Source organism: Mustelus asterias, chromosome 9 (genome assembly GCF_964213995.1).
Source record: "Mustelus asterias chromosome 9, sMusAst1.hap1.1, whole genome shotgun sequence".
Taxonomy (NCBI): domain Eukaryota; kingdom Metazoa; phylum Chordata; class Chondrichthyes; order Carcharhiniformes; family Triakidae; genus Mustelus; species Mustelus asterias.
In genome coordinates, this window is record NC_135809.1 from 17,764,211 (window position 1) to 17,789,976 (window position 25,766).

Genomic DNA, 25,766 nt, shown 5'->3' on the forward strand with positions numbered 1-25,766 from the left:
TCTGCATCAGCTGCAGGACATTCTACATACAGGCAACTACTGCCAATTGCAGCTCTTAAAGGGAAAATTGATCAAAGCTATGGAAAAAAGTGATCACACTGAAATGAAACAAAGCAAACACCAGAATACAATAATGAGTGGCCTTTGTTTTCATACTATCCCAACTGAAATGGTGAAAACCAGTTGCAAAATAAAACAACTTAGTCAACGATGGTAAAAGTATAAAGATCAATACAATGAAAATGGGAAACTATAAATTGGTTAGCTCTTCATACTTTTATGATAAAGAACTTTCTCCATTCTAGATATGATTCTGGTAACTGCCGTGCACTGGACACTGATGCTGCAGATATTCAAGTTAATTCTCAAGTAAATTTCAGCAACTTTGCCACTGGAGTATTGGGAAAGCAGAACAACTCTAACTTTTGGTATCAGCCACAAATACCACTGTTGCAGCAAATTCCAGGTCACTTCTTTACCAACTGAAAAGAGAAACATTCGGCTAAATTTTCAGGACCTTCGTTAGAACACTCAAACGATGGTTTGATGCAAGGAACCAAATTTCTACAGCAAGATGATTGTTGCAATCTACCTGTCTAATGATAGACTAAATTACAAATAAACCACTTCCCTGCAGTGCAATTTGGCCTATTGAGCCTTCACTGACAACAATTCCACCTATGACCTATCCCCATAATCCCACATATTTACTCTGCTAATCCACACATCTTCAGAGTGTGGGAGGAAACTTACACAGACATTCACCTAAGGTTGGAATTGAACTGGGATCCCTGGTGCTGTGAGGCAGCAGCGCTGACCACTTTGCCACCCAGAAATGTTTACAGCCAAGGGCAGGAGAGCTAAGATTGTTGTTTTTTTTAAAAAAATAGCCATGCTTAGAATAGAATCTCTGCAGTGCAGGAAAGGCTATTTGGCTCACCTAGTCTGCACTGACTCTCTGACAGAACACCTTACCCAGACCCTCTCCGTAGGCATTTACCATGGCTAATCCATCTCACCCACACTTCTTGGGACATGAAGGGACAATTTAGCATGGAAAAGCAACCTAACCCACATATCTTTGGACTGTGGGTGGAAACCGGAGCACCCGGAGGAAACCCACATAGATACAGGGAGAAAGTGCCAACTCCACAGTCACCCAATGCCAGAATTGAACCTGCAGCTATGATGCAAACCACGGTGTCACTGGACCATCAGCTAACATTTTAAGCCTCACGTTGTAACAATGATTGTCATCTAAGTTATAGATGCAGTAAGTAGTCTCACAACACCAGGTTAAAGTCCAACAGGTTTATTTGGTAGCACAAGCTTTCAGAGCACTGCCCCAGCACACTACATCAGCATCCCACACAACGACGGCATTGCTGCAACTGCCTCAGTACTCAACGCCAACAACTGCCAATCTCCAGACGCAATTCTACAACTCACTCGCTTCATCCTGGACCACAATGTCTTCACCTTCAACAACCAGTTCTTCGTCCAAACACGTGGAACAGCCATAGGGATCAAATTTGCACATCAATATGCCAACATCTTCATGATGTGGAGATGCCGGCGTTGGACTGGGGTAAACACAGTAAGAAGTTTAACAACACCAGGTTAAAGTCCAACAGGTTTATTTGGTAGCAAAAGCCACACAAGCTTTCGAGGCTCTGAGCCCCTTCTTCAGGTGAGTGGGAATTCTGTTCACAAACAGAACTTATAAGACACAGACTCAATTTACATGAATAATGGTTGGAATGCGAATACTTAGTTGTAAGTATTCGCGAATAATTAGTTGTAAGTATTCGCGAATAATTAGTTGTAAGTATTCGCATTCCAACCATTATTCATGTAAATTGAGTCTGTGTCTTATAAGTTCTGTTTGTGAACAGAATTCCCACTCACCTGAAGAAGGGGCTCAGAGCCTCGAAAGCTTGTGTGGCTTTTGCTACCAAATAAACCTGTTGGACTTTAACCCGGTGTTGTTAAACTTCTTACAACATCTTCATGCACAGGTTTGAACAAGACTTCTTCACCGCACAGGACCTTCAACCGATGCTATAGACTAGATACATTGACATTTTCGTGCTTTGGACTCGTGGCGAACAATCACTGAAACAACTATATGATGACACCAACAAGTTCCATCCCACCATCAGACTCACCATGGACTACTCTCCGGAATCGGTTGCATTCTTGGACACTCGCATCTCCATCAAGGATGGTCACCTCAGTACTTCACTGTACCGCAAGCCCACGGATAACCTCACGATGCTCCACTTCTCCAGCTTCCACCCGAAACACGTTAAATCCATCCCCTATGAACAAGCCCTCCGTATACACAGGATCTGCTCAGATGAAGAGGATCACAACAGACACCTACATATGTTTAAAGACACCCTTATAAGAACAGGATATAGCACAACTCATCGATCGACAGTTCCGGCGCGCCAGTGAAAAACCGCACTGACTTCCTCAGAAGTCAAACACGGGACAGGGCGGACAGAGTACCCTTCGTCGTCCAGTACTTCCCTGGAGCAGAGAAGCTACGACATCTTCTCCGGAGCCTCCAAAGCGTCATCGATGAAGACTAACATTTCGCCAAGGCCATCCCCACACCCCCACTACTTGCCTTCAAACAACCGCGCAACCTCAAACAGACCATTGTACGCAGCAAACTACCCAACCTTCAGGAGAACAGTGACCACGACACCACATAACCCTGCCACAGCAACTTCCGCAAGGCATGCCGGATCAACACGGATGCCATCATCTCACGTGAGAACACAATCCACCAGGTACACGGTACCTACTCTTCTGACTCGGCCAACATTGTCTACCTGATATGCTGCAGGAAAGGATATCCCAAGGCATGGTACATTGGCGAGATCATGCAGACGCTACAACAACAGATGAATAGACACCACTCAACAATCACCAGACAGGAGTGTTCCCTTCCTGTCGAGGAACACTTCAGCTGTAACGGACATTCAGCCTCTGATCTTCAGGTAAGCGTTCTCCAAGGTGGCCTTCACGATACACGACAATGCAGAATCACCAAGCAAAAACTGATAGCCAAGTTCCGCACACGAGGACGGTCTCAACCGGGATCTTGGGTTCATGTCACACTATCTGTAACCCCCACAACTTGCCTGGCCTTGCAAAATCTCACCAACTGTCCTGGCTGAAGACAATTCACACCTCTAATCTGTGCTCAACTCTCTCCACTCACATTGTCTGCACCTGTAAAGATCTGATTACCTGTTAAGACTCGCATTCCAACCATCTAGTAATTGAGTTTGTATCTATATATGTCCTGCTTGTGAAACAAATCCTGCACTCACATGAAGGGGCAATGCGCCGAAAGCGCGTGCTACCAAATAAACCTGTTGGACTTTAACCTGGTGTGAGGCTACTTACTGTGCCTATCCCAATCCAACGCCAGCAACTCCACATCATAGTTAGAACATAGAAAAGCTACAGCACAAACAGGCCCTTCGGCCCACAAGTTGCGCCGAACATGTCCCTACCTACTAGGCTTACCTATAACCCTCTATCTTACTAACTTCCATGAACTTATCCAAAAGTCTCTTAAAAGACCCTATCGAATCCGCCTCCACCACCACTACTGGCAGCCAATTCCACGCACCCACCACCCTCTGAGTGAAAAACTTACCCCAACATCTCCTCTGTACCTACTCCCCAGCACCCGAAACCTGTGACCTCTTGTGGCAACCATTTCAGTCTTGGGTTAAAGTTTCTGAGAGTCCACCCGATCTATACCCCTCAACATCTTATACACCTCTATCAGGTCACCTCTCATCCTTCGCCTCTCCAAGGAGAAAAGACCTAGCTCTCTCAACCTATCCTCATAAGACATGCCACCTCATCCAGGCAACATCCTTGTAAATCTCCTCTGCGCCCTTTCTATGGCTTCTACATCCTTTCTGTAATGAGGTGACCAGAACTGGGCACAGTGGGGTCTGACCAGGGTCCTGTACAGCTGCAGCATTATCTCCCGATTTCTAAACTCAATTCCTCTATTGATGAAGGCCAGTATTCCATAAGCCTTCTTAACCACAGCCTCTACCTGCGGCACTGCTTTGAGCGTCCTATCAACCCAGACCCCAATATCCTTCTGATCTTCCACACTGCCAAGCGTCTTACCCTTAAAATATTCTTTCATCCTATTCGACCTGCCAAAATGAACCACCACACACTTATCTGGGTTGAAGTCCATCTGCCACTTCCCCGCCCAGTCTTGCATCTTATCTATGTCTCGTTGCAACTGCTGACAACCCTCTACACTATCCACAATCCCACCAACCTTTGTGTCATCAGCAAACTTGCCAACCCATCCTTCCACTTCCTCATCCAGGTCATTTATAAAAATCACAAAAAGCAAGGGTCCCAGAACAGATCTCTGGGGCACCGCACTGGTGACCGACCTCCATGCTGAAAAAGACCCATCTACAACCACTCTGCCTTCTGTGGGCAAGCCAGTTCTGAATCCACAAAGCAATGTCCCCTTGTATCCCATGCCCCTTCACTTTCTCAATGAGCCTTGCATGGGGCACCTTATCAAATGCCTTGCTGAAATCCATATAAACTACATCTACCACTCTTACCTCATCTATGTGTCTAGTTACATCTTCAAAAAATTCAATTACAGATGAATGTTACAGATGAAATATCTTAAGTAGCTAGAAAATTTCTACTTGGATACTTGTCAAAGCATCCAAACACATGCAGCTATGAGATATACATCTCACACATTTTAAGTGGATCAATTAATATTTTTAGTGCAAAGACACTTAGTATTGGAATAACCTGGCCACATCACTGTATTAAACCCTCTAGTCAATCAAGGTGTACTATTCTTACATATTTGCACGCACACATTCATAAGTACACTGGCACAAATGGTCATGAAGCCTTTAAGTTAAACCCGAGAATCTGTACTTTCCCGGTTTAGGGTTTCAGTCGAAAGCACCCGTTAATTGCCCTCAAATTGCTTTACACCAGTCATCCGTGAAGATGACTGTTGAATTCTCACACATTAAGTTCACATTCAGTGACATCATCCTGCCCATACCGAAATGAAGGACAGCTTCCCCCATGTACCTCCTAAAGGACAATGCCTGCCGAGAGCAATTGATATGTTTAAATGACAGCCTGTAACCGAACTTTCAGAAATAAAATCGTCCGAAACCCCACATCTGGGTGATCAGGTGGCGGCTCCTGATCCGGATCTGAGTGGGAGGTAAGTGCCAGGTAGGGTGGGGTTTATTTAATGATGTTTCCTCTGATTTGCTTCGTCAGCCGGGCCCATGCCCTGGGGCCATCCGAGCCCGGGACCTCCCGTTAACCGGGGACGGGAAAGGATACGTTTCCTGGGCGGAGAATCCCTGCGGATGTTGTTGTTCCCGATGAAGTTGGGCCCGGGCCCCGGCCTCCCCCTCTTACAGCCCCGAGGCCCCGGGCAGCCCCCACGGCCCCAGCGGCCACGGTTCGAGGCCTCCCGAAAGCGGAAGCGGCCGAAGGTGCCGTGGCTCCTTTCCCAGAAGTTGGAGCGGGGCGAGTCGCCCAGGAGAGCGGGTGGGGGCAGAAGCGGTGGCGGCGGCTGCGAGAAGCCGCCCCGGTACGGCTCCTTGAGCCGGTACATGAGGCCGTTGCCTGAGCCCTGCGGCCGGTGGCTTTTGGGGCCCGAGCCGCCGCTGCTGCTGCCGGGACGCGGCTTGGGAGTGGAAGTCGAGACGGACCGCGACTCCGGGTAGACATTCTCGTCATTGTCATCGTCGATCTCGCCGTCCTCCAGCTCGCCCTCTTCTTTGGGCGACAGCCGCTCGGTGCCGAGCTCCATGGCGGCTCCTGTCGCAGACTCCGTCACAGTCACAGGAAACGGATATGACGTGTACCAGTGGGCGAGGGGGAGGATCTCGCCTCTCGTCCGGATGATGTTGCACTGCGCATGCGCCTTCTCCCTCCCAGCCGCTGTTGCGTTGCGCCTGCGCCGCTTTCCGCCCGGGTGGTTACGGTGCGCGTGCGCCTTCTCCCTTCCAGCTGCTGTTGCATTGCGCATGCGCCACTCCCCTTCCCCCCGGGTGGTTACAGTGAGCATGCGCCGTCTCCCTTCCGGATGAGGTTGCACTGCGCGTGCGCCACCTCCCTCCGGCAAGCTTGAGTTGCGCATGCGATACCTCCCTTCCTGTTAAGGTTGCACTGCTGAGGGCAGCTGCAAGTTGGGAGACATTTTTAATTTATTATTGTTACGTGTATTAGTATACAGTGAAAAGTATTGTTTCTTTCACTATACATAATCACATTTTAATTTGATATTTTTAAGTTTCCTTTGTACTTTGATTTCTGTTCGGGCTGTTCCCCCTCCTTTTTGGGGAGCTGCCCCTTTTACTTTGTCCTGATTTAATCTGAGTTTGTTTACTTGGTTTGGTTTGACCTAAAAAGAGGACAATGCATACCGTTCATAGAGAAGGAAAGGTGAGGGGGCAGAATGTAGTGTTTGAGTGCAGAGAAACACAACTGACCAAGAAGCAGTGCACTGAAAGCTCGTGATTCCAAATAAACTTGTTGGACTTTAACTTGGTACAGTGAGACTTCTTACGGTAGAGAAAGATCAACTTAATAATAGGTCCATTCAAAAGTCTGATGGCAGCAGGGAAGAAGTTGTTCTTGATTTGGTTGGTACATGTCCTCAGACTTATATATCTTTTTCCAGGTGGAAGAGAGTACATCTGGGGTGCGTGGGGTCCTTGCTTATGCTGGCTGCTTTTCCAAAACAGTGGTAGGTGTAGACAGAGTCAATGGATGGAAGGCTGGTTTGTGTGATGGACGGCTTCATTCACGACCCTCTGTAGTTTCTTGTGGTTTTGAACAGAGCAGGAGCCATACCAAGCTGTGATACAACCAGAAAGGATGTTTCTATGGTCCCTCAACACCAAACGCAGCAGTAGCATCAATTACTGTTCTTATTTCACTTTTCAGATGATCAATCACATGCACAAGCAGTCCCCGGGTTACGAACGAGTTCCGTTTTTAAGTCTGTCTGTAAGTCGAATTTGTATGTAAGTTGGAACAGTTACGAGGGTAAACACGAAAAATTTAAGTCAAAACACAACGCACACAACAGTGTTTATGCGATCCGACTTAAAATGGCGACAGCGGTGTGGCGTTGTTCTCCCTCGGGCCGATGAACCGCTGAAAACACGCAGTGTTTTGAGCGTCGCGCAATGTAGTCCGCCCGTTCGTTAGTACGAACCATTGTATGTAACTCGATTTTAAAAAATAATAGGCTTTATGGAGGTCGGTACGTAAGTACGGGCGTTCGTAAGTCGGGCATTCGTAACCCGGGGACTGCCTGTACTACATGCTCTGTGGCCTGCTCTGTTGCCCATTCATTGAATAGGGGAGCTTCGTGTGTAAAATTTGGTTTCAAAATTTCCTATATTTCCCTCCCTCAGCACCAAAATCAGCAGCAGCAACTACTGTTCCTATTTCACTTTTCAGATGATCAGTCTGACCCGGGCTCGAATCCCACCACGGCAGATGGTGGAATTTGAATTCAATAACAAAAAAAAATGGAATTAAGTATCTACTTCTAAAACGCTAACAGGGTTAGACAGGGTAGATTCAGAAAGAATGTTCCCGATGTTTGGGGAGGTCCAGAACTAGGGGTCATAGTTTGAGGATAAGGGGTGAACCTTTTCGACCTGAGGTGAGGAGAAATGTCTTCACCCAGCGAGTGGTGAATGTATGGAATTCACGACCACAGAAAGTAGTTGAGGCCAAAGTGTGTGATTTCAAGAAGAAATTAGATCTAGCTCTTGGGCTAAAGGGATCAAGAGATATGGGGGGACAGCGTGATCACGATATTGAATTTGATGATCAGTCATGATCATAATGAATGGCGGATCAGGCTTGAAGGGCTTAGTGGCCTGCTACTGCTTCTAGTTTCTATGTTTCTACTGGTGACCATGAAACCATTGTCGATAGTCAGAAAAAAACCCATCTGGTCATGAATGTCCCTTTAGGGAGGGAAATCTGCCGTCCTTACCTGGTCTGGCTGACATGTGACTCCAGAGCCACAGCAATGTGGATGACTCTCAACTGCCCTCAGGCAACTAGGGATGGGCAATAAATGCTGGCCAGCCAGGGACACCCATGTCCCATAAATCAAAGGAAAAAAAATGTACGACATGTTCAGTGCCCTGCTCTGTTCCCCATTCATTTAATAGGAAGCTTTCTGTCTGAAAATTGGTTTCATCATTTCCCGTATTAGGATGATGGCTGCTGTTCAAAAGTGTTTCATTGACTGTAAAGCATCTGGGGTTATGAAAGGTGCTATACAAATGCAAAATTATCTTTCATACCCTGTTAGGTCAATTTTAAAAAGTGCATTTTTGCATTTAGCATCAGAAATACAGCCAAAATTAGGAACATAGGTACATGAGTAAGCCGTTTAGCTGCTCACACCTGTATCGCCAATGAATGATATGGCGAGTATGCGATCTAATTCCAGAATGTCTATAACTTCTGAACTGAAAAGTTAGCTTAACAGTCATACTTCATAAAGCGAGGCATTCCTTACCCTGAGTTCTAACATGCAACCACAAACAAAATTGGACCCTCACTATCCCCACTTTGATCTATACCTGGACTAACTAACAAAAGCATTAATGACACTTTGCAAGTTATTTATGTTACACTTTCCTGTTCTAGTAGTGTTCCCCTCCAACGACTTGGGGATCTTGAGTTCATGTCACACTATCTGTAACCCCCGCGACATGACTGGGCTTGCAAAATCTCACTAACTGTCCTGGCTTGAGACAATTTACACCTCTTTAACCTGTGCTTAACCCTCTCTCCACTTGCATATCTATACCTGTAAAGACCTGATTACCTGTTAAGACTCGTATTCCAACCATTATCTTGTAAATTGAGTCTGTGCCTGTATGGGCAGCATGGTAGCACAGTGGTTAGCACTGCTGCTTCACAGCTCCAGGGATCTGGGTTTGATTCCCGGCTTAGGTCACTGTCTGTGTGGAGTTTGCACATTCTCCTTGTGTCTGCGTGGGTTTCCTCCGGGTGCTCCGGTTTCCTCCCACAGTCCAAAGATGTGTGGATTAGGTTGATTGGCCATGCTAAAATTGCCCCTTAGTGTCCTGAGATGCGTAGGTTAGAGGGGTTAGTGGGTAAAATATGTAGGGATATGGGGGTAGGGCCTGGGTGGGATCGTGGTCGGTGCAGACTCGATGGGCCGAATGGCCTCTTTCTGTACTGTAGGGTTTCTATGATTCTTCTATGATTCTATGACTTTGGCTTGTAGTTCTGATCAACGGGCCCCAACTAAAACATGATAGCTTTCTGAGGTAAGTATTCCAAAGATTATACAACAAGTCAGCTTTAAGCATATTGATAAATTGAGGCCCATCTACTACACAAGACAGTGTAATACATCTTACAGTGTAACAAAGAAAGTATTTGCATTTAAGAATTGCAACTTTCATGACTCCCCAAAGCACTTCACAGTTAATGAAGTACTTTTGAAGTATCGTCACCATTCTGACACTGAAAAATGAGACAAGCAATTTGTGTATAGCATAGTCCCACAAGCTTGATTCGATAAATGACGAGATAATAGCCCAGAATTTGAGGTCAGTGGGCACTGTCTGTGTGGAGTTTGCACCACTGATCTCAAAGAAGGTTACTCTGAAAAATCTGACCTCAACCGAGATCTTGAGTTCATGTCACACTATCTGTAACCCCCGCGACATGACTGGGCTTGCAAATTTTCACTGACTGTCCTGGCTTGAGACAATTTACACCTCTTTAACCTGTGCTTCACCCTCTCTCCACTTGCATTATCTGTACCTGTAAAGACCTGATTACCTGTTAAGACTCGCATTCCAACCATTATCTTGTAAATTGAGTCTGTGCCTATATATGCCCTGTTTGTGAAACCAACTCTTCACTCACCTGATGAAGGAGCAGCGCTCCGAAAGCTTGTGCTACCAAATAAACCTGTTGGACTTTAACCTGGTGTTGTGAGACTTCTTACTGTCCAACGTCGGCATCTCCACATCATGAAAAATCGAGTAATCTCTGTGGTGAGGACATTACCTTCTCTTACTTTGCAGTGGATGTAGCATTCCTTAATTATCAGTCTCATCACGGAGCTGCAGTGATGTCATCAAGATGTATAAGCAGTCAATCACATTAAAGGATATTCAAAGACAGTAAGCCAGGGAATCAAAGTCATTTCTTTAAAACTTATGCAGAAAAAAGGGACATACACGTGGTAAAGTTGGATGCTGAAATATTCTGTTTTTAAACTATTACTCTTTAAAAAAAAAAGTTTTTAAAAATCTAGTAAGCAAGCATTATTGAGACATGTAACAGTACTCCATAAATATAGAATTATTTTTTCAGGACAGATCAGATGTTTAACAATGGCTAATACTCATATCGCCATTAAAGCTGGTAACTTTTTATGGGGGTAGTAACAGTGGTGTGAAAGTGAAAAAGGCAGAGTTCTCACCACATCAACTGCTTATCTTATGGGTGGCACAGTGGTTAGCACTGCTGCCTCACAGCACCAGGGACCCGGATTCGATTCCAGGTTTGGGTCACTGTCGGTGTGGAGTTTGCACATTCTCCCCGTGTCTGCATGGGTTTCCTCCGGGTGCTCTGGTTTCTTCCCACAGTCCAAAGATGTGCGGGTTAGGTAGATTGGCCATGCTAAATTCTCCCTTAGTGTCAGGTGGACTAGCTAAGGTAAATGCATGGGGTTATGGGGATAGGGCCTGGGTGGGATTGTTGTTGGTGCAGACTCGATGGGCCAAATGGCTTCCTTCTGCACTCTAGGATTCTATGATTCACCTGTCTTCACTTGTCCTCACTTTTCACCGCACCACTTCCGCATTCAAACGAACATCTGCTGTTTCTGCCAACTCCAGCCTGATGCTCTTGTCAAACACATCTTTCTCTCATTCCCCCTGTTAGCATTCTGCAGGGACTGTTCCCTCTGGGGTACCCTGGTCCTCTCTTCTATCACACCCAGCACCTCACTCCCTTTCCACTGCACCTTTCCATGCAATCACAGAAGGTGCAACACCTGTACCTTTACCTCCTCCCTGCTCACCATCCAAGAGCCTAAACACTTTTTTCAGGTGAATCAGCACTTTGCGTGCACCTCCTTTCATTTGGTCTGTTGCATTCATTGCTCCCAATGCAGTTTACTCTACATTCGAGAGACTAATTGCAGACTGGGTGATCGCTTTGCATAACACCTTCCACCTATCTGCAAGCAGGACCCAGACCTTTCTGTTGCTTGCCATTTCAACACACCGTCCTGCTCTCCTGCCTGCATGCCTGCCTTTGGCCTGCTGCAGTGTTCCAGTGGAGCCCCAACACAAACTGGAAGAACAGCAACTCATCTTCCGATTAGGCACGTTACAACCTTCTGGACTTAACACTGAGTTCAACAACTTCAGACTTAGAATTTTCTCCCCCACCTTCACCCCACGTTTATTCTATCCATTTGTTTTCATTTCTTCCATATTCATTTTTCCATCCTCTATTTTATCCCACTTCCCATTGTTCTGCCTGTATAGCTCGCAAGAAACAGTACTTTCCACTGTATCCCAATACATGTGACAATAAATCAATCCAATTACATCTTGCGAACCTAAAGAACTTTTAGGGGGGGGGGGGAGAGAGACAGCTGAAGGATGCTATTGGGGCGGCACAGTGGTTAGCACTGCTGCCTCACAGCACCAGGGACCCGGGTTCAATTCCCGGCTTGGGTCGCTGTCTGTGTGGAGTTTGCATGTTTTCCCTGTGTCTGTGTGGGTTTCCTGCGGGTGCTCCAGTTTCTTTCCACAGTCTTGAAAGATGTGCTGGTTAGATGCTTAGGGTCCATGCTAAATTCTCCCTCAGCGTACCCGAACAGGCACTGGAGTGTGGCGACCAGGGGATTTTCACAGTAACTTCATTGCAGCGTTAACGTAAGCCTACTTGTGACACTAATGAATAAACTTTAGAAACTTTCTCCTCACCCTATCAGTAACTGGAACACTATATTCTGCACCCTCTCCATTCTTTCTCCCCTATGTAGTCTATGATCAATATGTTTTGTCTGTGTAGCGTGCAGGAAACAATACTTTTCATAGTATCCCAGTTCTTTGACAACAATAAATCAATTCGATTGCTTCTTGAGAACCTAAAGATCTTGTGGTGGAACAGCCTAAGGCTTCTCGGCCTTTTGGCTAAGATCAAGTGTAGTATGGTCGGCCGCACTTGGTTGAGGTCATTAGGTTACACTGAAGCTTCATATGTTTCATATGAAGCAATTTTTTAAAGCGGCATCTCGGCCTTTTGGCTAAGATGCAAATGAGCTCAAGTCTTGGAGGAGGAACCTCCCCCTTCTCCAATCAGCTTGGCTCATGCAGATCGGGCCCAGGACAGGGTGGTTTGGTCGCTCGCCCTGTCTTGTCAGCCTGGATCTGAAATGTCTCAACTTGTTGAGACTCTGAATTGGATTTGATTTGATTGGAAAAGTATTAAAAAAAACAGCCTAAAAGCATTATATCGATGCAAATCTGTGAATGTAACTTTTTATTTGCATTGCCTCCCCTGAACTTCAGGGGGCGCTCCGACAGCCTCCTGATTGGTCAGAAATTGAAAGGCGGAAGTTTGCTGGGTGCTTCTTCCTGGAGATGCTGTCATTTTGTGGGAGACTGGAGTGGAAGCTGGGTCCAGGCTGGAGTGGGTTCGGAACTTCAGCAAGGAGGTGTGGTCTGAGCTATCTGTGATGACTGGGTGAAGGGGAGAGGCGAAGCCTCCTGCCTCTCTATATATCCTCCACAGCGACTAATCTTAGTCTGCAAACAGCGAGAGGCGGATCCCTGGAGGAAAATGGTAATAATGCTTTCCCAACCTGCGGACACCAGAGGTACCGTGAAGCAAATAGACCTAGCCGATGCCGCTGTCTCATTGCAAACTGTAACCATCCTTTAAAACGAAGTCTTAGCACTAATTCTTCGCGAGAGCGTCAGGGCACTAGGGCTTTATTCATTTCTGCTAGATGGTGGAAATGTTGCAAGCTGCATTTTCTTTACTTTCCCTTTTCTGTTTTTAGATACGATTGTGAACGTCCGGATCATTCATTTGCGCTCATCATACAGAGAATTGGTGAACATGATGGAAAACATTATTATCTTTAGTTTTATAGTGGCCATATCATTGTCATTTTGGATTGTGTCAATGACTGTCAGTACTTATTATGGTAAGTGGATTGTTTTTGTGTTCGTGTTACGGTAAGTAGGTTGTTTTATGTGTGTGTTGGCACACATATTTAAATCCCTTCTGTTACTTGAAATACTCATCAAATGTGTTCGATATTAAACATGTGATTGCTTTAACATTGTTTAACCCCCTAATTAGACAACAGTTAATTTTTTTCTGTTCCTGCATTGTCACTGCATTGCTACATGGTTTGTGAATGCATCCTCATTTCATAGAATCATAGAACCCTAACAATGCAGAAGGAAGCCATTCGGCCCATCAAGCCTGCACCAAAACAATCCCTTCCAGGCCCTATCCCTGCGACCCCACGTATTTACCTCACTAGTCCCCCTGACACTAAAGGGCAATTTAGCTTGGCCAATCCACCTAACCTGCACATCTTTGGACTGTGGGAGGGAACCGGAGCACCCTGAGGAAACCCACGCAGACATGGAGAATGTGCAAACTCCATACAGACAGTCACCCAAAGCTGGAATTGAACCCAGGTCCCTTACACCCTGAGGTAGCAATGCTAACCACTGTGTCACCATGCTGCCCTAATTATAAAAAGTAAATATATATATTTTGGTCAAGTACATAAAGTAATGGAAATGAAATTACCAGTACTTTATGTACTTGACTAAAATATATATTTATTATTAAAAAGTTGCCTTTGTAGGGAACAATCTAGTGATAACATTCAGTAATGCATAAGAGTTGGTTGTTAGATTTTGTCACTCTGTTCACTTGAAAATGGTAGGCAGCAACACTTTGTTTTCAACTTTAGTTGTAAATGGTGGGAGCTTTTGTGTGTGGTAACACCAAGATGTCGGATCTGCAACATGAAATAAAGATTTGTACAATTAAGCTAGTTTGTCATTCCTGTTTTCAAGTTTAAAATATTGCCAATAATAAACATCTTTTATATTTAAAGCAGACTTTTTTCCTTTTGGATTGTGTGTTTTGTTGCTCCTTTACTCAGTTTTTAATCATAAACTACACTCGTTATTTATAAAATTCATTTCCTGCTCAAGAAATGCACCTATTAAATCCAGCAGCAAAACAAAAATCGACGGGGCTTGCACTGCAGATGCTGGAGATCTGAAAAAATAATTGCTGGAAAAGATCAGGTTTGGCAGCAACTGTGGAGAGAGAAACTGAGTTAATGTTTTTGAGTCCAGTTAGACTTAGTTCAGGACATAAGGATGATCTCTTGGGGTAACCTGCTGTGATTTTTCTCTCTTGCCTGATGCCTTCATATGCGAGATGACCGAGACTCGGAACTCAGGTCTGTTTATCTTGGATTGGAGTAAGGGATACAATCTGTATTTCTCAGCTCCTGTTGTATTTTGCCGGATTGTTTGTTTTGCATGTGCATCGCACTCCAATGTTTCTGTTTCTTAATTAACAGAAATTATTGTCTGCTAAGAGTTACTTTATGAATAATGTGGCTGTTGACCCCACTTTTGATGTCATCATGTTGATAGCATATAGAACCATAGAAAATTACAGCTCAGAAACAGGCCTTTTGGCCCTTCTTGTCTGTGCCGAACCATTTTATGCCTAGTCCCACTGACCTGCACTTGGAATAGAACCATAGAAAAAAACCATATACCTGGGAGGGTTTTGCTGTTAGGATTATGGTTTCAACAGGTGTTAAGTTATTAAAAGTATTTGATACGAAATACTCACAGAAGTATTTAGAACAATTGTTCCCCCCATCACCATTCTGCTTTTTTGATTTTGTTTTTTCTATCTCCATAGAACCATAAAATCCCTACAGTGCAGAAGGAGAGCATCCGACCCAACACCACCCCTCCCAACAATCTATCCCCCTAACCGTGTGCATCTACCAGGGCTAATCCACCTAACCTACACATCTTCAGACTCCAGTCATTTGTCTTCAAGTGCTTTTTTAAATTTTCTGTCAAAAATAAATGCTCTCCTTTAATTTTACATGATTCTGCTGTGATTAGAGTTATGAATTCAACCAGTTCTGATTTGTGGCTTGATCATTGTGGATACAAAGTAGGAGATGACAAGAACTTTGGTATCTTATTACAGTTGATCTTTTCTATCCATAGGTACTCTCCGACCTGTGTCACCTTGGCGATGGCTGTTTTCTGTGCTAGTTCCACTAATTATTACTTCACGTGCACTAAAGAAGAAAAGTCTTGATCGTAGTGGTGCTGTTGGAGGTAAAGTTTCAAACATAAATTTAATATTTTATGCTTTGTGCTTCTATTGTGTTGCCACTTTATGTTTTCTGTATGCCATCTAATACAGTAAGAAGTTTAACAACACCAGGTTAAAGTCCAACAGGTTTATTTGGTAGCAAAAGCCACACAAGCTTTCGAGGCTCTGAGCCCCTTCTTCAGGTGAGTGGGAATTCTGTTCACAAACAGAACTTATAAGACACAGACTCAATTTACATGAATAATGGTTGGAATGCGAATACTTACAACTAATCCAGTCTTTAAGAAACAAAACAATGGGAGTGGAGAGAGCATCAAGACAGGCTAAAAAGATGTGTATTGTCTCCAGACAAGACAGCCAGTGAAACTCTGCAGGTCCACGCAACTGTGGGAGTTACAAATAGTGTGACATAAATTCTGATTCTAGGATCGCATGATAAAGACTCAGGAGGAAAAAAGCAGAAATATTTATGTGAAATAGTGTGACATAAACCCAATATCCCGGTTGAGGCCGTCCTTGTGTGTGCGGAACCTGGCTATCAGTTTCTGCTCCGCGACTCTGCGCTGTCGTGTGTCGCGAAGGCCGCCTTGGAGAACGCTTACCCGAATATCAGAGGCCGAATGCCCGTGACCGCTGAAGTGCTCCCCAACAGGAAGAGAACAGTCTTGCCTGGTGATTGTCGAGCGGTGTTCATTCATCCGTTGTCGCAGCGTCTGCATAGTTTCCCCAATGTACCATTGTCCGCAGCAAACTACCCAGCCTTCAGGAGAACAGTGACCAAGACACCACACAACCCTGCCACAGCAACCTCTGCAAGACGTGCCGGATCATCGACACAGATGCCATCATCTCACGTGAGAACACCATCCACCAGGTACACGGTACATACTCTTGCAACTCGGCAAACGTTGTCTACCTGATACGCTGCAAGAAAGGATGTCCCGAGGCATGGTACATTGGGGAAACTATGCAGACGCTGCGACAACGGATGAATGAACACCGCTCGACAATCACCAGGCAAGACTGTTCTCTTCCTGTTGGGGAGCACTTCAGCGGTCACGGGCATTCGGCCTCTGATATTCGGGTAAGCGTTCTCCAAGGCGGCCTTCGCGACACACGACAGCGCAGAGTCGCGGAGCAGAAACTGATAGCCAGGTTCCGCACACACAAGGACGGCCTCAACCGGGATATTGGGTTTATGTCACACTATTTCACATAAATATTTCTGCTTTTTTCCTCCTGAGTCTTTATCATGCGATCCTAGAATCAGAATTTATGTCACACTATTTGTAACTCCCACAGTTGCGTGGACCTGCAGAGTTTCACTGGCTGTCTTGTCTGGAGACAATACACATCTTTTTAGCCTGTCTTGATGCTCTCTCCACTCCCATTGTTTTGTTTCTTAAAGACTGGATTAGTTGTAAGTATTCGCATTCCAACCATTATTCATGTAAATTGAGTCTGTGTCTTATAAGTTCTGTTTGTGAACAGAATTCCCACTCACCTGAAGAAGGGGCTCAGAGCCTCGAAAGCTTGTGTGGCTTTTGCTACCAAATAAACCTGTTGGACTTTAACCTGGTGTTGTTAAACTTCTTACTGTGTTTACCCCAGTCCAACGCCGGCATCTCCACATCATGCCATCTAATATGCAGAGTCATATTAAACTGCATTAGGTTGACTGGTAGAATCTACAAGATTGCAATGGGTTTGAACATTTAGTACCTAGTCATAACTGAGACGTCCAGAGTGACACTGACCTTAGCCCCACAACCACAAAAAGAGGCCATTTCGCCCATTGTGTCGGTAATAGCTTTGTTAGGGAAGCTTCACTACATTTCCATTGAGTTTGGATTTCAAGATTTGTTCCATTGCCTTACACTGCTCTGTATTAATTTATTTTTAAATTGAGAAATTTGTACGGTCATGGAAAAATAACAGCTTTGTTTTTGATGGAATAAAACATTCGAAGGCGCTTCACTGGAGCATGATAAAACAAAATATGACAAGCACACAAAAGGGGATGTCCAGTCAGATGGTCAAAAGCTTGGTCAAAAAGGTATGTTTTATAAAGTGTGTTAAAGGAAGAAAATGGGGTAGTGGGACAGAGAGGTTACGGAGGAGAAATTCCAGAGTTTTTTTGAAAAAGTTTATTTATTAGTGTCACAAGTAGGCTTACATTAACACTGCAATGAAGTAACTGTGAAAATCCCCTAGTCGCCACACACTGACGCCTGTTCGGGTACACTGAGGAAGAATTTAGTATGGCCAATGCACCTAACCAGCGTGTCTTTGGGACTATGGGAGGAAACCGGAGCGCTCAGAGGAAATTCATGCAAACACTGGGAGAACGTGCAGACTCCCCACAGACAATGACCAGGCTGGGAATCAAACCCAGGTCCCTGGCGCTTGTGAGGCTGCAGTGCTAACCACTGTGCCACCATTATGTCCACAATGCAACCAAAAGCATTGTCATTACTGGGTGGAGCGATTTAAAATCATGGATGATCCAGGGGCCAGAATTTGATAAAAGCAGGTATATTGGAGGGTGGTGAAACTGGAAGAAATCCTAGCGATAGGGAGGGGTAAGGCTTTGGATGGATTTGAAAGTTTTAAAATCAAGACATTGTTTGACCAGGAGCTAACGCAAGGCCTGTGAACAGGAGTGATAGGTGGATAGGACTTGATTCGAGTTAATACTTGGGCAGCACAGTTTTGGATAACCTCAAGTTCACCCATGATAGAATGTGAGAGACCTTGCCAGGAGTTGGTTGGAATCATCAAGTTAGAGGCAAAAAAGGCATGAACAAGGATTTTAGTAGCTGCTGAGCTGAAACTGGGCTAAGTGGGGCAATATTACAGGGATGGAAATCGGCAAACTTAATGGTGAGATTAAGTAGTTGGAAGCTCAACTCAGAGTCAAATATGACACTTCGGTTGCATACAGATAGGTTTAGTCACAGACTATTGCAAAGCAGAAGGATGGCATTGATAGTTAGGGAACAAAGCCAATGGCTTCAGTCTTCCCAAAATTCAGCTGGAGGAAATTGGTTTTGGGAGCGCATCAGTACAAATGTTACTGCATAAGTCAGAAGAATGTGCAGTATTAAGTGCGTAACTACATAAGAACTAGGAGCAGGAGTAGGCCATTTGGCCCCTCGAGCCTGCTCCACCATTCGATAAGATCATGGCTGATCTTTTCGTGGACTCGACTCTACTTACCCACCTGCTCACCATAACACTTAATTCCTTTACTGTTCAAAAATCTACCTATCTTTGCCTTAAAACATTCAATGAGGTAGCCTCAACTGCTTCACTGGACGGGGAATTCCACAGATTCTCAGTGCTTTGTGTGAAGAATTTCCTCCTCAACTCAGTCCTAAATCTGCTCCCCCTTATTTTGAGGCAATGCCCCTAGTTCTAGTTTCACCGGTCAGTGGAAACAACCTCCCTGCTTCTATCTTAACTATTCCCTTCGTATGTTTCTATAAGATTTCCCCTCATTCTTCTCAATTCCAATGAGTATAGTTCCAGTCTACTCAGCCTCTCCTCATAAGCCAACCCTCTCAACTCCAGAATTAACCTGCACCCCCTCCAGTGCCAGTATATCCTTTTTCAAGTAAGAAGACCAAAACTGTACACAGTGCTCCAGGTGTGACTTCACCAGCACCTTATACAGCTGCAACACAACCTCCCTGTTTTTAAACTCCAACCCGCTCGCAATGAAGGACAGAATTCCATTTGCTTTCTTAATTACCTGCAAATCAGCTTTTTGCAATAATAATCCATTTTGCTGTTACTCCTACCAAAATGGATGTCCTCATATTTGCCAACCGTGTACTCCATCTGCCAGACCCTTGCCCACTTAGACTATTTATATCCCTTTGCAGACTTTCAGTGTCCTCTGCACACTTTGTTCTACCACTCATCTCAGTGTCATCTGCAAACTTTGACACACTACACTTGGTCCCCAACTCCCAATCATCTATGTAAATTTGTAAACAATTGTGGTCCTAACACTGATCCCTGAGGCACACCACTGGTCACTGATCGCCAATCAGAAAAACACCCATTTACCCCCCACCCTTTGCTTTCTGTTAGTTAACCAATCCTCTATCCATGCTGATACATTACCCATAACACCATGCATCTTTATCTGATGCAGCAGCCTTTGGTGCGGCACCTTGTCGAATGCCTTCTGGAAATCCAGATACACCAAATCCACCAGTTCCCCCTTGTCCATCGCACTCATAATATCCTCAAAGAATTCCACTAAATTAGTTAAACATGACCTGCCTTTCATGAACTCATCCTGTGTCTTCCCAATGGGACAATTTTTATCCAGATGACTCGCTATTTCTTCCTTGATGATAGATTCAAGCATTTTCCCTACTACAGAAGTTAAGCTAACCAGCCTATAGTTATCTGCCTTTTGTCTAACTCCTTTTTTTAAACAGTGGCATCACATTTGCTGTTTTCCAATCTGTGGGAACCGCCCCAGAATCCAGCGAATTTTGGTAAATTACCACAAGTGCATTTGCTATCTCCCTGCCATCTCTTTCAGTACTCTGGGATGTATTCCATCAGGGCCAGGACACTTGTCTACCTTTAGCCCCATTAGCTTACCTAACACTGCTTCTTTAGTGATAATGATAGTTTCTAAGTCCTCACCCACCATAGCTTTTTGTCATCAATTTTTGCGTGTTATTTGTGTTTTCCACTGTGAAGACTGACACAAAATACCCATAACACCAATACCATAAAGATGCATGGTGTTATGGGTAATGTATCAGCATGGATAGAGGATTGGTTAACTAACAGAAAGCAAAGAGTGGGGGGTAAATGGGTGTTTTTCTGATTGGTGATCAGTGACCAGTGGTCTGCCTCAGGGATCAGTGTTAGGACCACAACTGTTTACAAATTTACATAGATGATTGGGAGTTGGGGACCAAGTGTAGTGTGTCAAAGTTTGCAGATGACACTGAGATGAGTGGTAGAACAAAGTGTGCAGAGGACACTGAAAGTCTGCAAAGGGATATATAAATAGTCTATTTCCTCATTTTCCGTTATTAAATCCCCCTTCTCACCTTCTAAAGGACCGGTGTTTACCTTAGCCACTCTTTTTCGTTTTATACATTTGTAGAAACTTTTGCTATGTTTTTATATTCTGAGCTAGTTTACTCTCGTAATCTATCTTACTTTTCTTTATAGCTTTTTTCATGGCTTTCTGTTAAACTTCAAAGATTTCCCAATCCTCTAGCTTCTCACTAATCTTTGCCACTTTGTATGCATTTTCTTTCAATTTGATACCCTCCTTGGCTCCTTAGATATCCATGGCTGATTATCCCTTTTTCTACAGTCCTTCCTTATGATTGATATATGCTTTTCCTGAGCACTGTGAAAAATGACTTTGAAAGTCCTCCACTGTTCCTCAATTGTCCCACCATGAAGTCTTTGCTCCCAGTCTACCTTAGCCAACTTCTCATTGCAGTCTTCTTTGTTGAAGCACAAGACACTGGTATTGGATTTTACCTTCTCGTGCTCCATCTGTATTTTAAATCCACACTGATCGCTCCTTCCAAGAGGATGCCTAACTATTCTAAAACTAAAATGGAATTTTGACATTTATATCAAAAGAAATAGTGTATAAAAGTAAGGAAATATCACTACAACTGTACAAGGCATTGATGAGACCGTACCTAGGGTTCTGCTTACAATCTTGGTCCTCTTATTTGAGGAAGGATGTAATGGCATTGAGGCAGTTCAGAGGATGTTCACTAAATTGACTCCAGAGATGAGAGGTTGATTTTATGAAGAGAGATTGAGCAGTTTAGGACTATAGTCTCTAGAGTTTAGAAGAATGGGAGGAGAGCTAATTTAGGTATATATGATGATAAGAGGATTGACAAAGTAGACATGGAGCAGATACTTCCTCTTGGGGGACAATTTAGAACAAGAGATCATAGTTTTAGGATAAGGGGTAGCAGATATGAGGAGAAACTACTTCTTTCAAAGGGTCGTGAATCTGTGGAATTCACTACCCCAGAGTGTAATGGATGCCGGGATATTGTGTAAACTTAAGGAGGAGCTAAGACATATTTTTAATTAATGAGTTGAAGGGTTATGGAGAACGGGCAGGAAAGTGGAGTTGAAGCCGAGACAAGATCAGCCATGATCGTATTGAATAGGGGGAGAAGGCTCGAGGGGCTGAATTGCCTGCTCCTAATTCTAATGTTCTATAACAAGATGCTATAAAGTAATGGGCGAGTTCCAACACAAATGTAATATAATAAACAAATCCTTAACTTCTAGAAACGGATGCAGCACATATTATTGATTTAGATGAAAACAAAATGTATTTTTCATGAATTTATTTTGTTGCTTTAGGCTACTTTCCATTATGTTGCAACTCAAATTAAGCCTGGTTTAATCCATTAAAGCTTGACTTGTAAAATATGTTACAAAATAGTATTATATAATAACGTGCTTAATATGTACGAAAACAAGATATTGCAAGTGCTGGAAATCTGAAATAAAAACAGAAAATCCTGGAACTTAGGGGAGAGAAAAACAAAGTTAACATTTCAGCTATTCTGAACATGTAAAAGGGTCTACATTATTACAAATTAATTTGTATGTCAACATCTTATTTTCCTTCTTACAGTCAGCCATGATCTTACTGTGAGGCATGACCTAGCTCTGTTCCTTTGTTCTTAACTTAGAAATTTGATGCTGTGTCTACTATGCAGAGCAGAGGAGGAGGCCATTTGGTCAATCACGCCAAAATTTCTTCAAATGTTTAATTCCATCATATGTTTTAATTTGGCAGATTCAGTCATCCTTTGTGGCAAGGGATTTTGTCTTTTCAATGACTTTTAAGATTTTGTTTGAAGGAACAAGTCTCCAAATACCTCTTCTATTCTTCTCTATTAGACTTATATTTACTCCTCTGACCATTTTGGTAACCAGTGGAATTATTTTGTCATCATTTACCCTCAAACACTAGCAGAATTTTCAACATTTCAGCAGATCTCCGCTTAGTCTACTTCACTGAATTTATCTGACGGTTTTAAAGTTGCTCAACATAACTATTTCTTGCCTTTCCTTGTAAAGCTATACTTCATCTTTCTCATAAATCACCTTCACAATATAGATGAAGGATTGTGGGAGAAAAAAAAAAGTTGTGGGACTGTCATAAACTGCTCAGATGAATGGTGCTGTGTCCAAAGTATTGCTACGGTACATTATATATGGTTTAGAGTGGAATAAGACAAACTCATATTTTCAGAAAAGCATTTTTTGTTTCCAGTTGTTAGAAGTGTTGGAAGTACCCCCAACAATGTTCTTACTTTTTAAGTGAATTGGTTTTTGTTTTAGTTAGCCTTTTATGTAATTTTGAGTATGTATTGGATATCTCGAGTCATAGTGCAGAATATCTTGAGTGAAAATCAGTTTCTTTACATGACATTTCTTTTTCACACATTTCATTCCAGCTTTGATTGTTGGGTTCATCCTTACCATTGCCAACTTGAGTTTCTTCTCTGCATTGCTAACTTTTTTTGTTAGCTCATCTAAACTAACAAAATGGAAGACTGAAGCAAAGAAGCACTTGGATGCAGAATATAAGGAAGGTAATGCTGCCAATCTATGTTGCTCATGCACAGAACAAAACACTTGGTGATTATGCAATAAATCAAGTATGTAGAAAAACTGAAAGCATTTTCAAAGTGCATATTGCAAATGCTTTATTTTTAATCGCTTTTTAAATATTTATATTGATTAAATACTTTACCATAATTATAACAGATTAGTCACTTTCTATGCATTTTGCTTGACTGCTGTTTTGTCAATGCACAGAACTGCAGCATCATAGAAGTGAAATATGTTTTTTTTAAAAATTGGTCTCTTTTCTGTTCCAGCCCTCCCTCTGCTTCAGCTACAGTTGCTGGGCTGTTCTGGCCCCACTCTCTCATACTTTTTCTCTAAACTGCTCCACTTTGCTACATCTGGGGCAAGATTCTTTGGCCTCCCCTCATCATTTTTCTCAGTGGCGCAGCGTTCACTGATGGTGGGAACTTCTGGTCCTGCTGCTGTCAATGGGAATTTCCATTGTAATCACCCACACCGCAGGGGATGTGCCACTGGCAGGACCAGAGAATCTTGCTAGCATTAACAGCCAGTGAATTCCAGCCCTGGTGTCATCTTCAGAGCACTCAGTATCTATCGGTTATGCTTTTGGTCACCTTCCCAATTTCTTCCTGTATATGTTTTGCCTTGGAATAGTTTACCATATAAAAGGAGTTATATTACTGTAAGTTGTTTTTGCAGAAAATTACATGAACGGATATATAAAATCATAGACTGGTTATAGCAAAAAAGGCCATTTTTCCCTACTGTGTCCTTGTTCCTTCTCTGCGACAGCACTCCCACTCCCCAACCCCTTTCCCATAGCTCTGCAAATTCTTTTCATAGAAACATAGAAGATAGGAGCAGGATGAGGCCATTTGGCCCTTCGAACCTGCTCCGCCATTCATCATTATTATGACTGGCCGTCCAACTCAATAGCCTAATCCTGCTTTCTCTCCATAAACTTTGATCCTGTTCGCCCCAAGTGCTATATCTAGCCGCCTCTTGAATACATTCAATGTTTTGGTATCAACTACTTCCTGTGGTAAGCAGTTGAATCTTCCCTCTAGGTTTAGCTAATTTCCTTTTGAAAGCCACAGTTAAATCTTCCACCACCATACACTCAGGGAGCACATTCAGATTCTAACCACTCACTGTTTAAAAATAAAGTTTTTCCTTATGTCATCTTTGGTTCTTTTGCTAATCATCATAAATCGATGTCCTCTGGTTCTCAATCCTTCTGCCAACTGAAGTCCCTTATTCCTGGATCTATTCTCCTAAATCCTTACTGCACCCTGTCAAATTCCTTCCTAAAGTGGTGTCCAGACTTGAAGACAATACTCTAGTTGAGGCAGAACCAGTGTTTTATGTACTCTGTGCCTTGATTTTATAAAGCACTAGCTTCTGTATAGCTTTTTAACCACTTTCTGAACCTGCCTGGCCTTTTCTTCTTCAACAATTTGTGCACATATAATCTCTGAGTCCTTCTGTTCCAACATCTGCTTTTGAAATTAGCCTTCGATTGATATTACATAAGTACATAAGAAATAGGAGCAGGAGTAGGCCATCTAGCCCCTCGAGCCTGCCCCACCATTCAATAAGATCATGGCTGATCTGATAGTGGTTTAGTTCCACTTACCCGCCCACTCCCCATAACCCTTAATTCCCTTATTGATCAGAAATCTATCTACCTGTGTCTTAAACATATTTAACGAGGTAGCCTCCACTGCTTCAATGGGCAGAGAATTCCAGAGATTCACTACCCTCTGAGAGAAGAAGTTCCTCCTCAACTTTGTTCTGAACTGACTCCCCCTTATTTTGAGGCTGTGTCCTCTAGTTCTTGTTTCCTTTCTAAGTGGAAAGAATCTCTCTGCCTCTACCCTGTCTAGCCCCTTCATTATCTTATATGTCTCTATAAGATCTCCCCTCAGCCTTCTAAACTCCAACGAGTACAGGCCCAATCTACTCAGTCTCTCCTCATAAGCTAACCCCCTCATCTCCGGTATCAACCTGGTGAACCTTCTCTGCACTCCCTCCAAGGCCAATATATCCTTTCGCAAACAAGGGGACCAAAATTGCACACAGTACTCTAGTTGCGGCCTAACCAGTACCTTGTACAATTGCAGCAAGACCTCCCTGCTTTTATACTCCATCCCCTTCGCGATAAAGGCCAACATTCCATTTGCCTTCGATCGCCTGTTGCACCTGCAAACTGAGTTTCAGCGATTCATGCACAAGGACCCCCAGGTCCCTCTGCACAGTAGCATGTTGTAATTTTTCACCATTTAAATAATAGTCCATTTTACTATTATTCCTTCCAAAGTGGATAACCTCACTTTTCTTTGATCTTTCTACCATACCTACCTTCTCTCTGCCTTCTCAAAGTGGCTGGACCTTAGCTGCTTTACGGTAGCTGGTGCTATAAAAAGGGAGTGTGTCTTCCTTACCTCTGACTCAGCTGCCCTTGATATAAGGCTCAGGAATCCACTGCACTACACTGTTCTCACCTGGCCTGAGTTGGAACATCAGGCGAAAAAGGAATGGCTTCATTTCCATGTAAGTAAGTACGGACAGAGCAGCGATACGACTCTGATTGCCACTCCATGGACGTTACACATCAATGTTTTGATGTTTTGTTTTGT

General features: G+C 43.6%; 2 protein-coding genes across 5 annotated transcripts in view; one reads left to right on the top strand and one right to left on the bottom strand.

Annotated features, from left to right (window-relative positions):
* zfc3h1 (zinc finger C3H1-type containing) overlaps window positions 1–5,906 on the bottom strand; it is a 65,129-nt gene extending 59,223 nt beyond the window's left edge. For both annotated transcript variants that reach the window (XR_013498723.1, XM_078219743.1), the window contains exon 1: window positions 5,392–5,906. Coding sequence is in view for 1 of the 2 variants with exons in the window: in XM_078219743.1 (XP_078075869.1) it covers window positions 5,392–5,866 (475 nt within the window). In the remaining variant the exon portion in view is untranslated. The remainder of the gene's footprint in view (window positions 1–5,391) is intronic.
* A 6,825-nt stretch (window positions 5,907–12,731) lies between these two features.
* Window positions 12,732–25,766, top strand: part of tmem19 (transmembrane protein 19) — a 46,700-nt gene continuing 33,665 nt past the window's right edge. For 2 of the 3 annotated variants that reach the window (XM_078219772.1, XM_078219773.1), the window contains exons 1-4: window positions 12,739–12,973; window positions 13,160–13,306; window positions 15,390–15,503; window positions 22,992–23,129. In XM_078219772.1, coding sequence (XP_078075898.1) covers window positions 12,937–12,973; window positions 13,160–13,306; window positions 15,390–15,503; window positions 22,992–23,129 — 436 coding nt within the window. In that variant the 5' untranslated portion in view covers window positions 12,739–12,936. Of the gene's footprint in view, window positions 12,974–13,159; window positions 13,307–15,389; window positions 15,504–22,991; window positions 23,130–25,766 lie in introns of all 3 variants that reach the window. The other variant, XM_078219774.1, reaches the window with a different exon arrangement.